Source organism: Ovis aries, chromosome 3 (genome assembly GCF_016772045.2).
Source record: "Ovis aries strain OAR_USU_Benz2616 breed Rambouillet chromosome 3, ARS-UI_Ramb_v3.0, whole genome shotgun sequence".
Taxonomy (NCBI): Eukaryota; Metazoa; Chordata; class Mammalia; order Artiodactyla; family Bovidae; genus Ovis; species Ovis aries.
The window spans coordinates 125,871,516-125,890,542 of NC_056056.1; the positions used below are offsets into that span (position 1 = coordinate 125,871,516).

General features: G+C 44.8%; 2 protein-coding genes across 9 annotated transcripts in view; both read right to left on the reverse strand.

The window, feature by feature from the left end:
• The window catches only part of POC1B (POC1 centriolar protein B), a 106,425-nt gene extending 87,471 nt beyond the window's left edge, over positions 1-18,954 (reverse strand). For 4 of the 8 annotated variants that reach the window (XM_060414018.1, XM_060414016.1, XM_027967196.3 and 1 more), the window contains exons 1-2: positions 18,898-18,954; positions 18,140-18,224 (exon numbers count right to left, since the gene is read on the reverse strand). In XM_060414018.1, coding sequence (XP_060270001.1) covers positions 18,140-18,224; positions 18,898-18,912 — 100 coding nt within the window. In that variant the 5' untranslated portion in view covers positions 18,913-18,954. Of the gene's footprint in view, positions 1-9,501; positions 9,649-18,139; positions 18,225-18,897 lie in introns of those variants that run through there. The other 4 variants (XM_042246592.2, XM_042246590.2, XM_042246591.2 and 1 more) reach the window with 1 other exon arrangement.
• On the reverse strand, positions 12,469-17,818 carry GALNT4 (polypeptide N-acetylgalactosaminyltransferase 4). The gene has a single exon (XM_004006246.6). The coding sequence runs from the start codon at positions 17,558-17,560 to the stop codon at positions 15,812-15,814; it is 1,749 nt and encodes a 582-aa protein (XP_004006295.3). The 5' UTR covers positions 17,561-17,818; the 3' UTR covers positions 12,469-15,811.
• Positions 18,955-19,027: the final 73 nt, after the last annotated feature.

Consider the following 19,027-nt stretch of genomic DNA (forward strand, 5'->3'; position numbering starts at 1 on the left):
AGGAAAGGAAGGAGCCGCTAGTGGAGTAGGAAGGGCCAGGAGACTGCGGTGTGCAGGAATAGAGTGTGTACTCACAGAGGGCGACAGGGCTGTTGTCAAAGGCTTCAAAGAGACTTGGTAAGATCAGGCCTGAACACGACCAGCTACATCGTTTGTAGGATCCAGTATAAGATGTAAACGTGGGGTCTCTTGCAGGAAATCAGTGAAAATGTCAAGACCGGGATGGCAGGGCCTTAAACTAAATGTGTGCCTTGTGTGACCACACAGGTCAACTGCCCAAGAAGCCAGCTGTAGGCCTGAGGATCAAAGGCTGGTTTGGCAGCAGAATTGTTTCAGTGGAGTGGTGGGATCAAAGCTGGAACGGTGTGGGTTGAGGAGAAACCGGGAGGGAGGCAGTAGAGAGAGTTAATACACACAACTGACCCACGAACTCACTGAAGGTTCACAGGGTCCCTAATATTCAATACAACCAGGAAAAAATGTCATTATAGGATCAATGTGAAGTGGCAATTAACTGGGGCTGGTGGCAGGGGCGGAAGAGACACAGAGCCAGAGGTAGAAGAATATGATACAACCAAGATGGTGACTCAGGAATTGAGCTGTTACATATTTCCTCAGAAAAGGAAAAGGGCACCTTAACAGACTTAGTGTTAGCTGCTCAGTCGTGCCCAGCTCTTTGTGATCCCATGGACGGTAGCCCACCATGTTCCTCTGTCCATGGGATTTCTCTGTGCAAGAATACTGGAGTGGGTAGCCATTCCCTTCTCCAGGGGATCTTCCTGACCCAGGGATCGAACCTGGGTCTCCTGCATTGCAGGCAGATTCTTTACTGTCTGAGCCACTATGGAAACCCTTACCCTTAACCAGAGTGGATGCTCAAAAATTGTTAGCTTTAAGAGTTGATGGCTCCTTACCTGTATTATAGCAATATTTGCTATTATCAGCATGAGGCATGCTAAAGAGAAGTGACAGAAAGCAGGGTGAACGCTTAGTTTAAAGGATGTGGACAGCTAAACCTGAGAGCCAGGTGGCATTTCCGAGCCCTATTAACTATGAAACACTAGCAGCAGAGATGTCCCACTTAAAACTGTGTGGCTCAGCATACATGCTACAGTGTCTTCCAAATTTCAAGAAAACAGGAAAAGGACTAGCAATCTACAAAACGGTCACAAACGCATTCTTCTATGAAAACCAACACTGAATTTCCCTCCTCAGTTCCTTAACCCTGATCCACCAAACCCTAATACCATCATAATAAAAGGTATTTGATTATTGGTATCCGTGCTGTACAGTGTCAACTTGGAATTTGCGTTCATACATTTCCAGTGAACCACACCCTCTATAAACATTACCCCATCATTTAAAATGTCAAAGCTTGTACCTAATTGCCATCTGTTTGAGATTAACTATCAGAGGGAGGAAGCTAAAAGTTTAACAAGTCTAGCCACTAAAAAAAAAAATCTTTAAATTATATTCTATAACAGTAGTCCATTGTTTCAAGAAATCCTCATTAGGACAAAAGAAAGAACAAAGTCCACACTCACCTGGAGCTGACGACAAAGAATAGATACTAATGGTTTGCTCTCCATAATGTCCAAAAGGGCATCAGCTGTTGTGTTGAAGAGCAATAACTTTCTGTAATCAATCCAAGCGCTCTCACTGATTTAACCAAAATCAACTATGGTTCATTAGAGGCTTGCTTTGTGAGGAATACCTTTTCTGGAAAGCATGGCATTGCCTCCAGCTTTTTACATTTGTTGTTAAATTCCCTTATCTATTCTGCTGTGCAAGTGTGTATGATACAGAATTCCAATATTACAGGAGTAGTTACTGAATTTCCCTCCAGCCCTTGGCCACCTGGTTCCCCTTCCTGGAGGCATATTGAACATATTTGTTTAAGCACTGAGGAGAGAAGATACTCATTGTCTTGAGTATCCTCCTATGTGCTTAAACAAACGTGGGTGTCTAGTCACATTTTTGTCTAGGTTATTTATAATTTCTTCCTCCAGTTTTATTGAGACATAGCTGACATACGACACTGTATATTTAAGGTATACAGCATAATGATTTGACTTACATGCCTCAAATGATTACCACAATAAGTCTAGTGAACACCCATCATCTCATATAGATACAGCAAAGGAATAGGGAAGAAAATATTTTTCCCCATGATGAGAACTTTTAGGATTTACTCTTAACTTTTATATATAATGTCGGTTGGTTGATCTGTTTTGATCAGTTGCTCAGTCATGTCCGCATCTTTGCGACCCTATGCACTACAGTCCGTCAGGCTCTTCTGTCCATGGGATTTTCCCGGCAAGAATCCTGGAGTGGGTTGCCATTTCCTCCTCCAAGGGATCTTCCCAATTCAGGGATTGAACCTGCTTCTCCCACACGGGCAGGTGTGGTTTGTTACCACTGAGCCACTTGGGAAGCCCACATAGAGCAGTACAGCAGTGTTAATTACACTTCCGCACCCCTAGTAGTACGTCTCTTACAGCTGGAGGTTTGCACCTTTTGACCACTCTCATCCAATTCCTGCTTCTCCTACCACTGCCTCTGGTAATCACAAATCTGGTCTTTTATTTATTTATTTTTTTCCGTTTGTTTTTTGCAGATGTTTTCTTATCATTAGATTTAGGATACATACATTTTGACAAGAATGTCACAAAAAGTTATGCTGTGCCCTTATCAGTGCATTGTATTAGGGTACATTTGATATCTGTTTGTCCCAATATTGGTGAGATTAACTTTGATCACTTGGTGTAGGTAATTTTTGCCTTATAAAGTTGGTGTTTTTTCCCCTTTGTAATTAATAAGTATTTTGTGGGGAAGATAGTTTAAATTATGTAAATATCCTCTTCCTCAATAAACTGTCACCCACTAATTTTAGCATCCTTCAATAATTTTTGAACCCATTATTCTTTAATTTACTACTTAATGAACTAATATTTAATTCATTGATTTACTATTTTAAGGAAGAATCTTCTCTTTTTCTCCATCTATCTACTTATTCAATTGCTCATTTACATCAGTATGGACTCAGATTATTTCACTCAATGGGCTATTATCCAGATTTATCATTATTTATTCTGATTCTCATATTGTCCCAGATTTGGCTAGGAAGAGCCCCTTAAAGCTTGCCTTTGTGCTCTGATATGTGTCCATCATTCTCTGAATACTTCCCTGCTTCCATAATTACAAGGTACTGCAAGATGTACTTTCCCTCCTCCAGCCCTGGTGCAGGTCTTTTTTTCCCCAAGAAGTTCTGATTCCTTTTCATAGAGAATGGCAAACTTAGAAACCAAGATCTGGCAACTATGTTTGCTCATTGCTACTGGGCTTACCAGGTGGTGCTAGGGGTAAAGAACACGCCTGCCAACACAGGAGATGTAAGAGACGTGGGTTTGATCCCTGGGTCGGGAAGATCCCATGGAGGAGGACATGCCAACCCACTCCAGTGTTCTTGCCTGGAGAATCCCATGGACACAGGAGCCTGGAGGGCTACAGTCCCCAGGGCTGAAAAGAGTCAGACACCACTGAAGCAACTTAGCACACATGCACAAACTGCTGTGACAGCTGACAGAACTAAGACACAAACAGAAATCTCAGAACTAAGAAATAAGATATAAGTAGAAAGCGTATCTATCTATATGCAGAAATCAAGATAAAGATATTAAGAACCATGTGTTCATATACTGGTAACTCCCATTTCAATCTAACAGCACAGAGTACATTTCAGCCCTTCGTCTTCTAACATTTATAACTCTCCTTGCCCACGGTAAAAAGAAAAAAAAACACCTGACTCACATTACACTCAATATACTTTTGTTCAAGTCTAGAGCACGCAAACAGTTTCAGAATCACTAACCCACATCCCTGCCATAAGCAGTTCTGGTCAGGGTGCATTTTACGTTTTACTCTTTTGATCTTGTCAGACTTGGTCTTATTCTTTGTCAGAGTGAAACTCCTTCAGTTGTGAACTGAGTTTTCGGGCATACCCTTTATTTCAGATGCGGTCCTGATGCCTACGGCCTGGCCTCCCTGGTGTCTCGCCTGAGGTGCTGGGAAAGATCTGCCCTCTGCTTGAGCTACAGCTTGGTCGAGCTCTACCCAGCATGGTCCCTGGGATCACCAGCCTCTTCCTCATCCTCCCCCGCCTCCTGCCTGGCAGGAAAGGATCTCCCCTAGACCCCACACTCTCTCAAGTGCACCTCAGCCAAAACTGCAGCGGCCCCACAGAATCTGTGGCCGCCCACCTGTCTCAGCAGCTTGGCCCTGACACAGCCAGAATCAAGGCCTCTGCTGCCTCGGCTCGGCCAGGCTCGCTCTGCTCGGCTCTACCTTCCGTGGGCAGCAGGGAGAGTGCCCCTGAGAGAAAGCCAAGGCCATGAGCGAACGGGAGGGGCTCACCTTGCGTTTCCTTCTTGCAAGGATCACCAGTTCACATTCCCTGTTGCTCAACATCCGAAAACGGTTGCCTGGTATTGTCTCATTTCACAGTTGCTTTCAGCGGGAGGGAAAGCTGGATCCTAGTTAACTACGGTGACTGGAGGCAGAAGTCAGCCTCAGTCTTTTTCGTAGCTGAATAGTATTCTATGGAGGCGGTGTTTAGTCGCTAAGTTGTGTCTGACTCTGTGACCCCGTGAACTGTAGCCTGCCAAGCTCCTCTGTCCTTGGAATTCTCCAGGCAAGAATACTGGAATGGGTTGCCATTTCCTTCTCCAGGGGATCTTCCCAACCCAGAGACTGAACTCACATTTCCTGCATTGCAGACAGATTCTTTACCACTGAGCCACCGGGGAAACCATTCTATGACGTACCTATATCTTAATTTTTTCAACCAGGTGACCACATTTAGGTTGTTTACATACAACGCTGCAATGAACATGTGTTATTTCTGACATGTACAAAATATCACTGTGATAAATTCCCTGAATAATTATTAATGGGTCAAAAAGTGCATATTGTAGCAGGCCCATGTTCACCACCTAGTATCCTTCACAGCTTAAAAAATTTGGATTATATTCCTCTCAGGCCTTTTCATTCCATAGTCAAGAGGGTCTGAAAAACTCAATCACCTCCGTATAGAAACTCTTGAATTTTTCAGTTATTTCAGAAGTTCCTCGATATACTTCGTACCTTCATTATGTCCACTTTAAAACCCCCTACCAGGACAAAACTCAGCTCTCTGGTTTGAGGGCACCACGATTTTGTACTTTCTGTTGCATTTCTAGGTTCATATTGGTTTTGGGTTACAACAGAAAACACTGGATCACCTTCTTCAGGGAGATATAAACAAGAACATTTTCTAAGGAAATCTAAGGGGAGGAATTCACTGTAAATAGTTTTTTTAAGACAAGAAAAATAAAATGTAATCCCCAGACAAAGACACCACAAACCAAGAGAGAAGTAAGAGAGACGGTTGCACAATACAAAGATAATATTCTAACCATAACTAGATAAACTTTAATATCCTATCTAATTCTTTCAGAATCAGCTTGTCCAATCCAAGCACTATGTAATAGTATTGATATAATTAAGTGATGGCACTAACTCAAAATTCCTCTGCCATGAATAGGGAATAATTTTCCTGCTAGCTGACACAAAGTAATTAGCCTGTTAGTAGTGTAAGCAGAGTCTCAAAGAAACTGTGGCTGCTTTAAAAATAATCTTTAGTAATGACAGTGTGGAGAAATTTAATTTATTCAAACTCTCCATGAGGGCTGAGGAGCTTAAAAACGCAAACCCTTCTGGAGTTGTCACTAAGGGCCAAATCCTTCTGAGAACTTGGTAAACATCCTTTTACTTAATCCTCACAAGGAGGTAGGTGACTATCATCACCCCATTTTTGTGGATGAGGAAATGAGGCTTGGTGAGGTGAAGTAACTTGCCCAGGGTCGTAAACATAGAAAGGAGTAGAGTTTAACCCAGGTCTGTCAGATTCCAGGGCTTCCCCAGCGGCTAGGTGGTAGAGAATCTGCCTGCCGATGCATGAGACGTGGGTTCGATCCCTGGGGTGGGACGATCTCCTGGAAAAGGAAATGACAAACCACTCCAGTATTCTTGTCTTGGAAATTCCATGGACAGAGGAGCCTGGTGGTCTACAGTCCACCCACTGGGGTCTCAAAAGAGTCGGACACAACTTAGAGACTAAACAACAACAACAATCAGACTCCACATCCACATCCCTTTAACCAAGAACCCAAGCTCTGGGGATTTACATATCATCCCCACTGGAATTCCTGGGGACCTTGTTGAAAACGTGTGTTTCTAGTAAGCTACATTCTCCAGAGTGAAACCCAGGAGCCTGAACTTTTGGCCACTTTCTCCCTTACTTCTGACGAATATGGAGATCTGAGAAAGACCACACTCTGCTCCTGCCTCTCAGTGCGTGCCTGAGGTCACTTCAGCACTGGGAGCAAGAGTTAAAACCTGTAACAGTAGGAGGAGCTTCAGTAAAAGTTGCTACACAGGTTGCCATCAAGAACCAGAACAACATGCTTCCCTGGGGGCTCAGGGGGAGAAAAAGTGCCTGCAGATGCAGGAGATGTAGGTTTGATCCCTGGGTCAGGAATATCCCCTGGACTGGGAAGTGGCAACCTGCTCCAGCATTCTTGCCTGGAGAATTCCACGCATAAAGGAGCCTGGTGGGCTACAGTCCATGAGGTCTCAAAAGAGTCAGACACAATTCAGCAACTAAAAACTAGAAGAGAAAAAGAATTTCTGGCAAACTTCAATTATGGTTTCACTGCCAGGAAAATAAAATTCACAGTTTCATTCTGCCTCTATTCAGTAAGAAGAGGGGTAAATAAAATTGGTCTACACCATCATTTACTGTACAAACACCCCAGAGATGAAACAGGGAATAAGTTGATGACAGAGCCACCCTGAACACAAAAAGAAGAAAGGCTGATAATGTCAATGCTAAAACACATCATTTTAATTGGAAACTTCTAACATGCAGCTCAGATTGTGCATGTCACATGAAAATGCTCTTAAACTCTTCTAATGTTTGTGTAAACTTGAGTGCAGCCTTCTGGGAAACTGAGCTAAGGGGAGATTGTGGCTCCAGAAGCGGACTGGAGATCGGGCTCAGCCAGGCTCTGCTGCTTACCAGCTACACCGCTTTAGCTAACTTACTCAGCTTCCAGTTTCCACCTCCATAAGAGGGATGACATTCACAAGTCACAAGTTATCATCTGCTCCTATCCTCTCCCCTCTGATTGCCCCCCATCCTGTGAAACCCAAGAGCCCACCGCCTTCTGAGAGGCTGCTGAGTATACATAAACCCACTGCACCTCGCCTTCTGTTTCCTCTTGTCGTGCCTTCAGCCCCACTGCCGCCAATCACGCTGCACTCTCGCTCCCATGATGCTCGGGATGCTCCCTGGGCTGACCCTGGTACTCACACTTGCTCTCCTTCCCCAAAGCTACCACCTGGGCAGAGAAACACCACTTATGAGACCTCTCTTGTACACACACCCCTCTCTGAAAGTCCCCCCTCCTACTTACACGTTGACTTTGCTTGGGGATATCAAGCTCCCTGAAACCCTCCCAAGCGACATGCATTTTCACACTTCACCTACCTGAGGTCACAGTCCTTCTCTCTGTTCCAAGTCTTGGTATTATTAGTTCACTCAACAGATATCTCAGCCCTACCACATGTAAGGGCAGGGTGGCTGGGGTGGGGGGAGTCCTGAGTTACAAAAGAGGCAAAAATCTCTAAACAGGGAGCTTCAATTGAAGCAGAAAAGAGGGCAACAAGTCAACAAGCAAGGCTAACGTATCAATTTAAATTGTGCTAAGAGGCATGAATGATAAAAGCAGGATGTCATATGAGAATTTTTTGTGGGCACAGAATACTTAATTCAGGTGAAATAATCAGTGGGATTTTAAATGGAGTTATGAAGGACACAAAGGAACCAGCCAAGCAGAGTGAGGTAGTGAAGAACATTTGGGATCAAGGGGACAACCAGGCCTCTCTGAAGACCTTTTCTTCCATGTGTCTTCAGCATCCTGTTCCGGTGGTCACACCCTGGATGTTATCACAAGCAGCGCCAACACTCCTCTGATTACTAACTGAAACCTACTTATCCTTAACAACATGCTTTCCTTATAGCTTGCTTGTTCACAGCTTCTATCTTATCCAGAACTCCAATGCACTGACCTTCGTTCTCCACTGAGGCTTTCTTTCACTATCTTCATTTCACTCTCCAATTAGTAGTCTTCATTTCTTTCCTTGCCCAGTTTATAAACCCTTTCTTGCACATATATTTAGTCCTTTGACTTGTCTCCCTCCCTTCAAATTCCTCTGGCAAAATCTCAGTCACTCAGCCTTTTCTGGACTGTACACAAATTCTGTATTTGTGACAGAATTGCTAGACACACTCCAAGGAAGACCAGAAACAATACAAATTCAAGACTGCTCATTTCACAGGGACCTGTCTACACTGCTCGGTGGCGCTCAATTCTGCAATAATTCCCTCCCCCACTCTCTCTAATGACTAACATATTCTCTGTTTTCCACGTTTTTACCCTACTCTATCTACACCTTGGCTTTCATAATACCTTGCTATAGGGGCATTCCCTCCTATTCTTCTAACCATTCCTTCTTGGATTCTTGTTATTTCCCCTTCTGACCCAAAGGCTGGAGATTTTTGTATGTGTGCACACTCAGTCGCTAAATCGTGTCTGACTCTTTGCAGCTCCATGGACTATAACCTGGCAGGCTCCTCTGTCCATCGGATTTCCCAGACAAGAATACTGAGGTGGGTTGCCATTTCCTTCTTTAGGGGATCTCTCTGGACTAGGGAATTAACCGCAGATTCTTTACCACTGAGCCACCTGGAAACGGGCCATTTGCCCTCATTGTTCTGTTTTTCCCAGGTGACTTTATCTATTCCATGACTTTAAACACTATTCATATGCTAGTAACCCTAGCTTGAAGACCACCATCTTAGTTTGAAGCACCATCACCTGCTGATATTACTATAATGGCTCCTAACTGATTTTTCTACTCACAATAGTTCAATCCACATAGAAACCAGAGTGATTGTTTTGAGGTGTGAATCAGATTGTGTCATTCTCTCCCTTAAAATCCTTCAACAGACTTCCATGAGTCTCAGAACAAAAGCCTAAAACATGGCTTCTGTCTCAGTTTCCTGCGGCTGCTGTAATCAAGGACCGTAACTTTGGAGCCTTAAAACAACAGAAATTTATTCTCTCACAGGTCTGGAGGCCGGAAATCCAAAATCCAAGTGTTGGCAGGACCACACTCCCTCTAAAGGCTCTAGAGGTTTCATTCCTTGCCTTTTCCAGACTGGTGCCTTCAGGATCTCCTTGGCCGGTGGCTCTATCATTGCAATTTCTGCCTCTGGTTTCCTGTGACCTTCTCCTCTTATCTCTCTGTATGTCTCATTTAGGGCCCACCCAGGTAGCTCAGGAGGAGCTCTGCTCAAATCCCGCAAAGACCTTTTCTTTCCAATGAAGTCACACTTACGGGTTCCAGGCATCAAGACAGGGACACATCTTCGGGAGGGTCGCCGTTTAACCCGCTGCAGCCTCCAAAGACTCAGTGAGCTGCTTCTGCCTGCCCTGCAACCACACGTCTCGAAGCTTTCTTCACCTCCCAGAGCCTGTTGTTTATAAGCTCTACCCATCCAGGCCTTCTTTTATCTCCTTATCAAGGACAAGCTCTTTCCCACTTGGAATTTTTGCTTATGCTAATCTCTCTCCAGGCTTCCTTGGTGGCTCAGTGGTAAAGAATCCGCCTGCCAATGCAGGAGATGCCGGTTTGATAGCTGGGTTGGGGAGATCCCCTGGAGAAGGAAATGGCAACCCACTCCAGTATTCTTGCCTGGGAAATCCTATGGACAGAGGGCAGGCTACAGTCCACAGGGTCGCAGAAGAGTTGGACACAACTTTGTGACTAAACAACAACAAATTCTGCCTCTAGCCTTTGCCTAGCTAGCTCCTCCTTCAGGCCTTGAGTTGACTCTAACACAGAGAGAAATGTTCTTTGACCCCCATAAACTTTAGTATATTGCCCCAGTTACCATCCTTCAAAGAACCCTGTTCCTTTTCTTCACCACAAGTTGTATCTGCACATGATTTGTGCTTACGTGTTACTATCTGCGTCTATCACTGGACCACGAATTCTTCATACCATTGTAAGAAGCACATCTGTTTTACACACTTCGGTATGAACACCCAAGCATAAGATAGCACCTATCAAACAGCAGAACTAAATTAAGGAAAAAGAAAAAAGTAAGTAGAATACTTCCTATTCCTTTTTGAAAGAGGATCACATAAGTATAGATAAATGAGTTAGAACGATGGTCAGGCAGTGGAGGACACTGCTGGCCCACAGGAGACATCCTTGCCCAGCCAGCCTAGAAATGATCAAGCTGGGCAGAAAAGGAAAAGCAGTACCCGACTACTAGAGTTAGGACTTCTCTAGCCTCCAGTTCTGCCACAGACAGCTATATACTCTGTCCGGAACTCATTTCACTTTTTATAATAATCTCTATTTCCTGTTCAAAAGGATTGATTGAGGTTTTTCTGAACTTTTAGGGAAAAAACTCCAGTACAAACTAATTTCTACCTGTAGCCTAATTCTAAGCTAGGAGGTGCACAGATTTGTCTAACTTCCTTAATTATGCTGAATTACAGCATGACTCAAGCATTAACAACAAATACTACTGGGCTGGTTTAAAGTCTAGTATGCACGGAGGGGCTTCCCTCATAGCTCAGTCGGTAAAGAATCTGCCTGCAGTACAGGAGACCCGGATTTGAAAGCTGGGTCAGGAAGATCCTCTGGAGAAGGAAATGGCAACCCACTCGAGTTTTCTTGCCTGGAGAATCCCACAGACAGAGGAGCCTGGCAGGCTATAGTCCATGCGGTTGCAAGAGTCAGACATGACTTAGCGACTAAACCACCATCCACCGAAGGACAGAGAAAAGAGCAGTCTTTTCTGAGACACGTGAAATTCCCCAGCCACTTTTTCTCCCCTGAAGTTTTGTTTTTTTCTAACTGAGATACAATTCATATACCACAAATTTATCCTTTTAAAGTGTACGATTCAGTGTTTTGTTCAAAGTTGTACAACCACAGTCACCATCTTATTTCAGAACATTTTCACCACCACCATCACACCCTCCAAAAAATCCACCTTCATGAGCAATCAGTCTCTATTCCTGCCTCCTCCAGGCCCTGGCAACCACTCATGTTCTGACTTTAAGGATTTTCCAGTCTTTTTTTTTTAAATGTTAATGAAACTGAAACACAGAGAGATGAAATGATTTGCATAGGGTTGCAGCCACTTAGAAACTTACCAGCAAGATTATTATCACTCCTTACTAGGAAGATCACAACACACATGTTGAGGGTAAGTTTTTAAACTATACATAAAAGGAAAAAACCAAAAGATCAGTGAAAATATATTTAGCTTGACTATGTGCCTGCATGCTTAGTCGTGTCTGACTCTTTGTGACCCTGTGGACTGTAGTCCTCCAAGCTCTTCTGTCCATGGAATTCTCCAGGCAAGAATACTGGAGCGAGTTGCCATTTCCTCCTCCAGGGGATCTTTCCGACCCAGGGATCGAACCTTCTAAACTGTGTCTCCTGCGCTGACGGGCGAATTCTTTACCATGAGCCACCTGGGAAGCCAACTTGACTACACATACCTTAAATAAGGCTGCAAGACACCTGAAATACAAGGCAGAGTCCTGAGACTGGCGATGCTCAGGCAGTGTGTCATGCCAGGGACTGGCAGGAGTGGAGGGTGTTTGGCAAGGATTACTAAAAGAGGAAGAAAGATACTACTGGTGGACAGGAATTGTGCTTAGGGACAGGGTAATACAGACAGAAGGTTGAGGGAAGTGTGACGCTATGCAGGTTACAGGACAGACATATTTTTTTTTGGCCCAGGGTTTTTAATGTTGTGTTAACGTGCCCACGTGTCCACTTGCTTCCTTTTATAGTGCTCCCAATTTGTCCCGGAGATTTCTGATCATTTCCAGTTTGTTTATGAGTAGTTAATGCATAAGACTTCCCTGGTGGCTCAGGAGGTAAAGTATCTGCCTACAATTTGGGAGACCTGAGTTCAATCCCTGGGTGGGGAAGATCCTCTGGAGAAGACAACAGCACCCCACTCCAGTATTCTTGTCTGGAAAATCCCATGGTTGGAGGAGCCTGGTAGGCTACAGTCCATGGGGTCACAATGAGTTGGACACGACTGAGCTACTTCACTTTACTTTAGTGCATGAACAGTGTTAGAACCACTAAAGAATCCTTGCTACTTAATGACACTTTGCAAAATAATACATGGAATTCAACTTTTTAAATATTCTACTGTCTGCATTTGTCAAATAAGTAAAATGATAACAAGTTTACCTTACTCCTATTACCAGCTGTAAATGTGTACGTAGAAAGAGTGATCCCGGAGACTAAAACCGTCAGAATCCATTTGCAAAAATAATTAGGCATATGTTTTATTTTACATGTCTTAATCAATATTGCAAATATCATTAACAAAAGGAAAAAAGGACAGAAATCGCTCATCATACACCAAAAAATTCATTGTTCAAGAGATTAATCTGAATCTCAACATTCTTTGTGCTCATTTAATATTATTAAAACATCAATTCGAAAGGACAAACAAGTCAAAACTAAGTATTTTATTAACTAAAATTGAGACCCTAAATCAACTACACAACTGAAAAATAACCTACCATCAACCTAGAAAAGTTTTATTTGCTGACATATAATGAATACTCAAGAGCCTACTACTGGGTGCAGAGACAAATTTTCTTTTACAAACAAGTTATTTTGAGTTATAGAGACTCTGTAGATGACTAGATTATCATTGTTTTTAAACGGCTGCTAAAAATGACTATTTAGAGAGTCAACCTATTCACAGAATTGAACACTAAATAACATCAGTTCAGTTCAGTCACCAACGATCATTTAAAGTTGAAATTCTTGTCTGCCAAATTTTTATAACACTTTTTAAGCATGTAAATTAACTTAAAAGATCTGTTAATTATATATAGCAAAAGAGCTTTGGTATCAATAAATTAGAAGTAGGAAATCAAATATACCTTGTAGTTTTACAGTGTGTTTTAGGAATTAAATTGGAAATGCCTACATATGAAAATGTAAATGTCTCATTCTTTTATTACCTACATTATTGTGAAGAATGAACCACCCGCTTATTCTGAATTACTGATATAAATAAAACACGAGCCTAAAATTTCTTCTAAAAAGATGAATGGGTCACACCCTGCAATTTAGGCAAAAGGTAAATAAAGAATTCAGTGCTTTACTTTTCAATGCTCCCTTTTTCTTTTGATGAGAGCAGAAAGATTCTAGGATAAAAACAATTCCAATAAATACAGCTAGAATACATCAATCTTAGCACTCCCTTCTGATAGGAGGCTAAGAAGAACAACCACCTGCCAATGCAGGAGACACAGGTTCGATCCCTGGGTTGGGAAGATCCCCTGGAGAAGGAAATGGCGACCCACTCCAGTACTCTTGCCAGGGAAATCCCATGGGCAGAGGAGCCTGAAGGGCTACAGTCCATGGGGTCACAAATAGTCGGATATGACTAAGCGACTGAGCATGCAAGAAGAACAAACAAAAATAAATAAAAAGAGAAGGGTGATTTTTAAAAACCAAAAGGCAGATTGAGTAAGGGGTGAGGGTGGGTTTAGTAGAATATCTGCTGCCAATGAAAGAATTCCGAGCACTATTACAAATTTTTCCTAAATTACACCCAAGGTCATGCACATGACACATAGAATCTAAACAATTCTTTGCTACATAACATGTGGAAAATTATTAACACATTTTTATTTTATGAAACAAAAGAGAAACAAAATCTACAAAGCAATATTACTGCTTGAAAAGGTTATTCTAAAAACTTTTGTTAAATTTAGGTTTTGCCAAGTTCCTACTCTCCAAGTAGTCAAGTAGACACCAAAAACAACTTCTGAGTACTGTGGACTGATCCTTTATGGAGCATGCATTTTTCACAAGTCTACAGCAAAATGAACTAGTTAAGATTTAATTCTGAATTCAGCCTGTGATTGATTTCTGGATATAACACTGGAATAAAAACAGTAAAAGTAACTTTTTAAAAATAGGTTTACTTCTCACATAAATTAGTTTAGAAAATGTTAATGTTCTTAACTCAAAAGATTCCTTTCAGACTTTGAAAGATCAAAGAATAAAAAACAAAATTGGTTCAGCAATTTCCAAAATAAAATGAATACAAACACTGGCCACAACTTTCCACTCAATCCAAAAAAAACCACTTTAGCTGAGCTCAGCTCACTTAATTTTCAAAAACCATTTCTTTTTCCCAGCTTCATACCTGGAATTACCGTTCCTCAACAACATTACCTACATCAGCAGGGAGGAGATAAAAGTGTTGTAGAGATTGCACCGTCACTGAATGTACAAGCAGGACATTCCAGAGCAGGAGGGAATCTTCAAGACCTGCTCCAGCACCCACATTTTACAGATGAGAAAACTGAGGCCCAAAATGAGTCATTTAATCAAATGACTTGACCAAAGCCACATTGATTGGCTGAGCCATTCATTCAGCCAGTCATTCATTCACCCACAATTACTGACAGCTATCTAGGCGCCAGGTCTGGGACTCCATGCAGAAAAGAAGCTGTAAGGCCCCATCCACCATTGCAGAGGCTATCCTTCCCCTTGGAAAATCTTAAGATCAACCCTTAAAAGTCCTCATCAGCAAGAACTCTGTAGGAACTGCACTGACTTTGTCAAACAGGTCTCACTTTGAGTTCACAAGTTTCAGTAAACACAGTTGGCCTCTACTGTGTTTATTTTAAGCGATTATTAAGCGTTTACTTTAAGTGATTAAGCATTAACAAAGAGAAGCACAGTATTCTGAATGAGTCCCTTTCTGATACATTCAAAGTTTAATGAAGTGCAATCAGAAAATACCCCATATACACAAACAAGTTCACAGAGAGGACAGCTTACAAAATCAGAGCGATCTGAGGTATCAACATAGAGCAGTTAAGTCTAACAGCTCAATCCCCTCAATTCCACAAAGTGTGGAATGTAAATGATTCCCATTTCATTCAGATGTGGGTATATTTTTCTGAGATGTCTGTATGTTAGGAAGACCTCTAAACTCAATTCCAATTCACATCCAGTGACAAGATAACTAAACCAGGCCTTTCTCCTGAAGAGTAACTTTCCTTGATTTCTATTTGAATAACAGAAAATTAGAATAAAAAAACTAAATAAAACCTAAAATTTCATGTGCTGACTAAAGGAAATTCAAATTCTATGTACAACAAAAATAGCAACAGCTTGAACTGCACATTTCTGAGTTTTTTGTTTTTTTCTTTTTAATGAGATGTGCAGTGAACTTACCCATCAACATAAATCATCCCTCATTTTGCCTGGACTTTTATATTCTTTAAGATTAAGTCTGGCACTCAAATGTTTTGTGTATCTCAAGTCACAGTCGAGTCAACTTCTTTAAGAAGTAAGAGAACATATTGACAAAGCTCTTAAATAAAACAACCCCAAAATAAGGCACTTTGAAATATTAAACAATAGCTCTCTGTTTACCCAGTTTCAGTGGGGTTTTTTTTTTGTTTTTGTTTTTTTAACCAAAACGCTCCGCCGCTTTTACAGAGGTCTCGCAGATGACCACTGGGTGAATGTTGATGAAATAAATCTTCACTGAGGCTCTCTGAAGGCTGACTCCCCTGAAGCTATTGTCAGTTCAGGACCAAAGCACTCATCAAAGTATGCTCATCTATGTCTCAAACTTCCAGATTTGATTTTTATCCAGAGCATCACAAGTTCTCATCTGAACATCAGGCCGGCCCTCGGGTGTCCGGTAAGCACTAAGACACAGTCCTGAGTGGGGATGAAAAATGGTTCCATCTTCTTTAAAATGCCAAATAATGTTTGCTGGGATAGGAAACCCATCTTTGGGACAATTTTGCATTCCCACATGCTTTTTTAGCTCGGGAACTTCTGCACATAACTCCGTCACCGAATTAAACCTTATTTCTTTGTTGGAGGTATACTCAAAGAATTGATTGCCTCCTTGACCGTGGCACCCAAAGAGGGAAAGGTTAGCACTTGTGGGGTTATTGTCAGGAGCATTATAATCTAAACATTCAGAAGAGATCCCAATACTGTGAATAGCTCCGTGCCAGCCTGGCCTATCCTCTGGAACGTGCAAAGTAGAAAACACATTTTTCAAATACCAGTCAAAGCTCTTGCACTTCAGCCTTTCCCGTAGTAATTTTCTTTCAGAAATATCACCATAAGCTTCTTTCCTTGCTGGAGGGTTTCGGTTGTAGAAATGCTCTTTGTACTCGTCCATCCAGACTTCCGCTGCCCGAGCAGTATTCTGCAGGAAATTGGGCCGAGCATATGGTGCCCGCTTAGGGAATACGTGGCCCACGTGGGAACAGGGGTGGATCTCCAGTTTACCTCCACACTGCCACACCCTGAAAGACAGCTCCAGGTTTTCACCTCCCCACACTTCCATCCCAGTGTCATAAGTTCCAAGGTACTGAAAATACTTCTTGCTGACCGCAAACAGTCCTCCGGCCATGGTGGGCGATCTGAATGGTTCAATTCTGGATTTACGCCTGTCCCTTTCATGTTTGGGGACAGAATGCCACTGGAATGTTAGACGCCAGTCGAACCCACCAATCATGGGTTCCCCAGTCTGCATATAGAATTCAAAAGTATTCCAGTCGATGGTGTCTATAACAGGACAAATGACCACTGTTTCATCCTTATGAATCCTTTCCAAAAGTGGCTCCAGCCAACCAGTATTACACTCACAGTGACAATCCAGGAAAGTCAGGACATCGCCAGTGGCAAAAGTGGCCCCAATCAGACGGGCCCTCACCAGCCCTTCGCGCTTGTTTGTTCTAATCAGGCGGACTCTATCCAGATTGCTGACGTAAGCTTCAAGCTGTGTCTTCAAATACACTCTGTCGCTCAAGTCATCGACTAAGATGATCTCCTTCAGAAGGACTGCAGGAGAAGTTTCTAAAACACTGTGGATGGTGCGAAGTAAAGTCGACCAGGCTTCGTTATAGAAAGCGATGATGACAGAAGTGGTGGGAAGTCTCCTGTAGTTAAACTTCTTGGACTTACACTCATACATTCTTTTATCCTCTATGTGGCGGTGCAGGGAAATCCTGTCACTGAGGTAAATGTTAATGGCATATCTCTCAATGAGTTCCTCTTGCTGCTTCAGTTCACTCTCGCTGAGCTGGAGTTTGCTGGCTTTCCCCCACTCCCCAAGGGCACGGGAATCTGCAGGGGGCTTCTCATACAGCGGTCGAGACAAATCCACTGCTTTCTTCCCCGGCTCTGAGAGCTGTCTTGACCCCGGTTCCTGGGCACCGCCGGCTCGTAAGGAGGCATGGAAAGTGGAGACGGAGAGTTCCACCAGGAGGTAGGCCACTGTTAGGAGCGCCAGCAGCAGGCAGCTTTTGCGTGCCCACGTCCACCTTACGGCCATCCGGATCTTCATGGCTGGGGCGCGGACGCGGCCACCAGAGTCACCGCGCGCAGGGGAAGGGCTGCGGGACCCGCCGCTTGAGCTCCGGGCTCAGGTAGGAGCGAACTTCCGAGCAGGTCCCGCTTTTCATGCAGGCGTTCGGCTCCTCGGCAGTCGCGGGGACTTCCTGGGGGTCACCTGGGACCTCCGCGGGGCTCGGCCTCCGGTGCACCCCCAACTCCTCTCTCCCCACTTCCTCCTGCCTGCCTCACAACTTTTCACAAACTCTACAGCCAACAACACCCCACCCTCCCCGGGCAGAGGACAAACCCCTCCCCTTCCCTCTTCCTCCCCCTGGTGGCGAGTTCGCGCCAGTGGTCGGCCAGGCCCGGGCCCAGGCCTGTGGGCGACTCTGCGGGGCCGGGGGCGGGAGCACCAAGGTGACCCCGGACTCGGGTCCACTCCCGCTCCAACTGCATCTCGGCCGCTCTCCGCACGATTCTACCCATCTGGGTCCTCAGTCGTGATGCTCCCGGGGACCCAGCTTGGACGGGCGGCAATCCTACCGATTGAGCGTCTCATCACAAAAAAAGAAAAAAAAAGAAAACTTACCAAGTTGTTTGCCGTTGGGGCTAAAGTCCACGGAGGTGATCGCAGCTTTGTGGCCCTTAAAGTAACGCTCCAGAACCGGGTCCTCCTGGGAAGGAAAGTTGTCAAGTTTTGAAAGCAGGTGCAGACCTCGAATGTGGGGGGGTCGGAGAGGAGCGCGGTCCCCTCCTGCGGGAGCCGGCCCGGGAACGGCCACATCGGTGGAGGGTTGTGGGGGAGCAGCAGCACCCCGAACGAGCACGCGCGGCCGCAGCTAACTGGGGTGTACGCCGAGCAGCAGCCTCCCCCCGCAGAGCGGGCGGAATCCCCGTTCGCGCTGCCCAGGAGCGGGCGCCCGCCCGAGACCACCTGGGCAGAGCGATTGAAATGCACGTTCCGGGGCCCCGCCCGCAGGCTCGCGGTCACAGGTGCGAGGCGGAGCCCCCCGGCTTCGGTACTTTTCAAAAACCTCCCAGGTGATTCTGACGCAGGCGCTCCACGGAAACCCTAAGAGAATTCTGGGGTGGGGGGGGCATGGGGCCGCCGGGGCGGTCGGAGCTCGGGGAGGAGCACCCGGGGCTCCGCCAGGGCTCGGCGCTCCCGGTGCCCCGGGGGCAAGGGATGAGTCACGGGCGCCCCGGGGCGAGGGGCGCGGAGCTCGCGGGTCGGGACTCGGCTGAGGACGCCTGCCTCCATGCCCCGCCAGGTGCGGGTGTAGCCCCGACCTGGCTCCCCAACCCGCGGGACCGGCTCCAGGGAGGCGCACCGCAGCCCGTCCTTACCGGGGAGGAGGCCATGGGGGAGCGCTCAGCTCCCGGCTCCTGCCCGCAGGGGGAACCGGGGGGAGGGAGGGGGCGGGGTAGGAAGGGGGACCGTGCGGTGCCCGGAACCGTCCGCCCGGAGCGGCAGCGC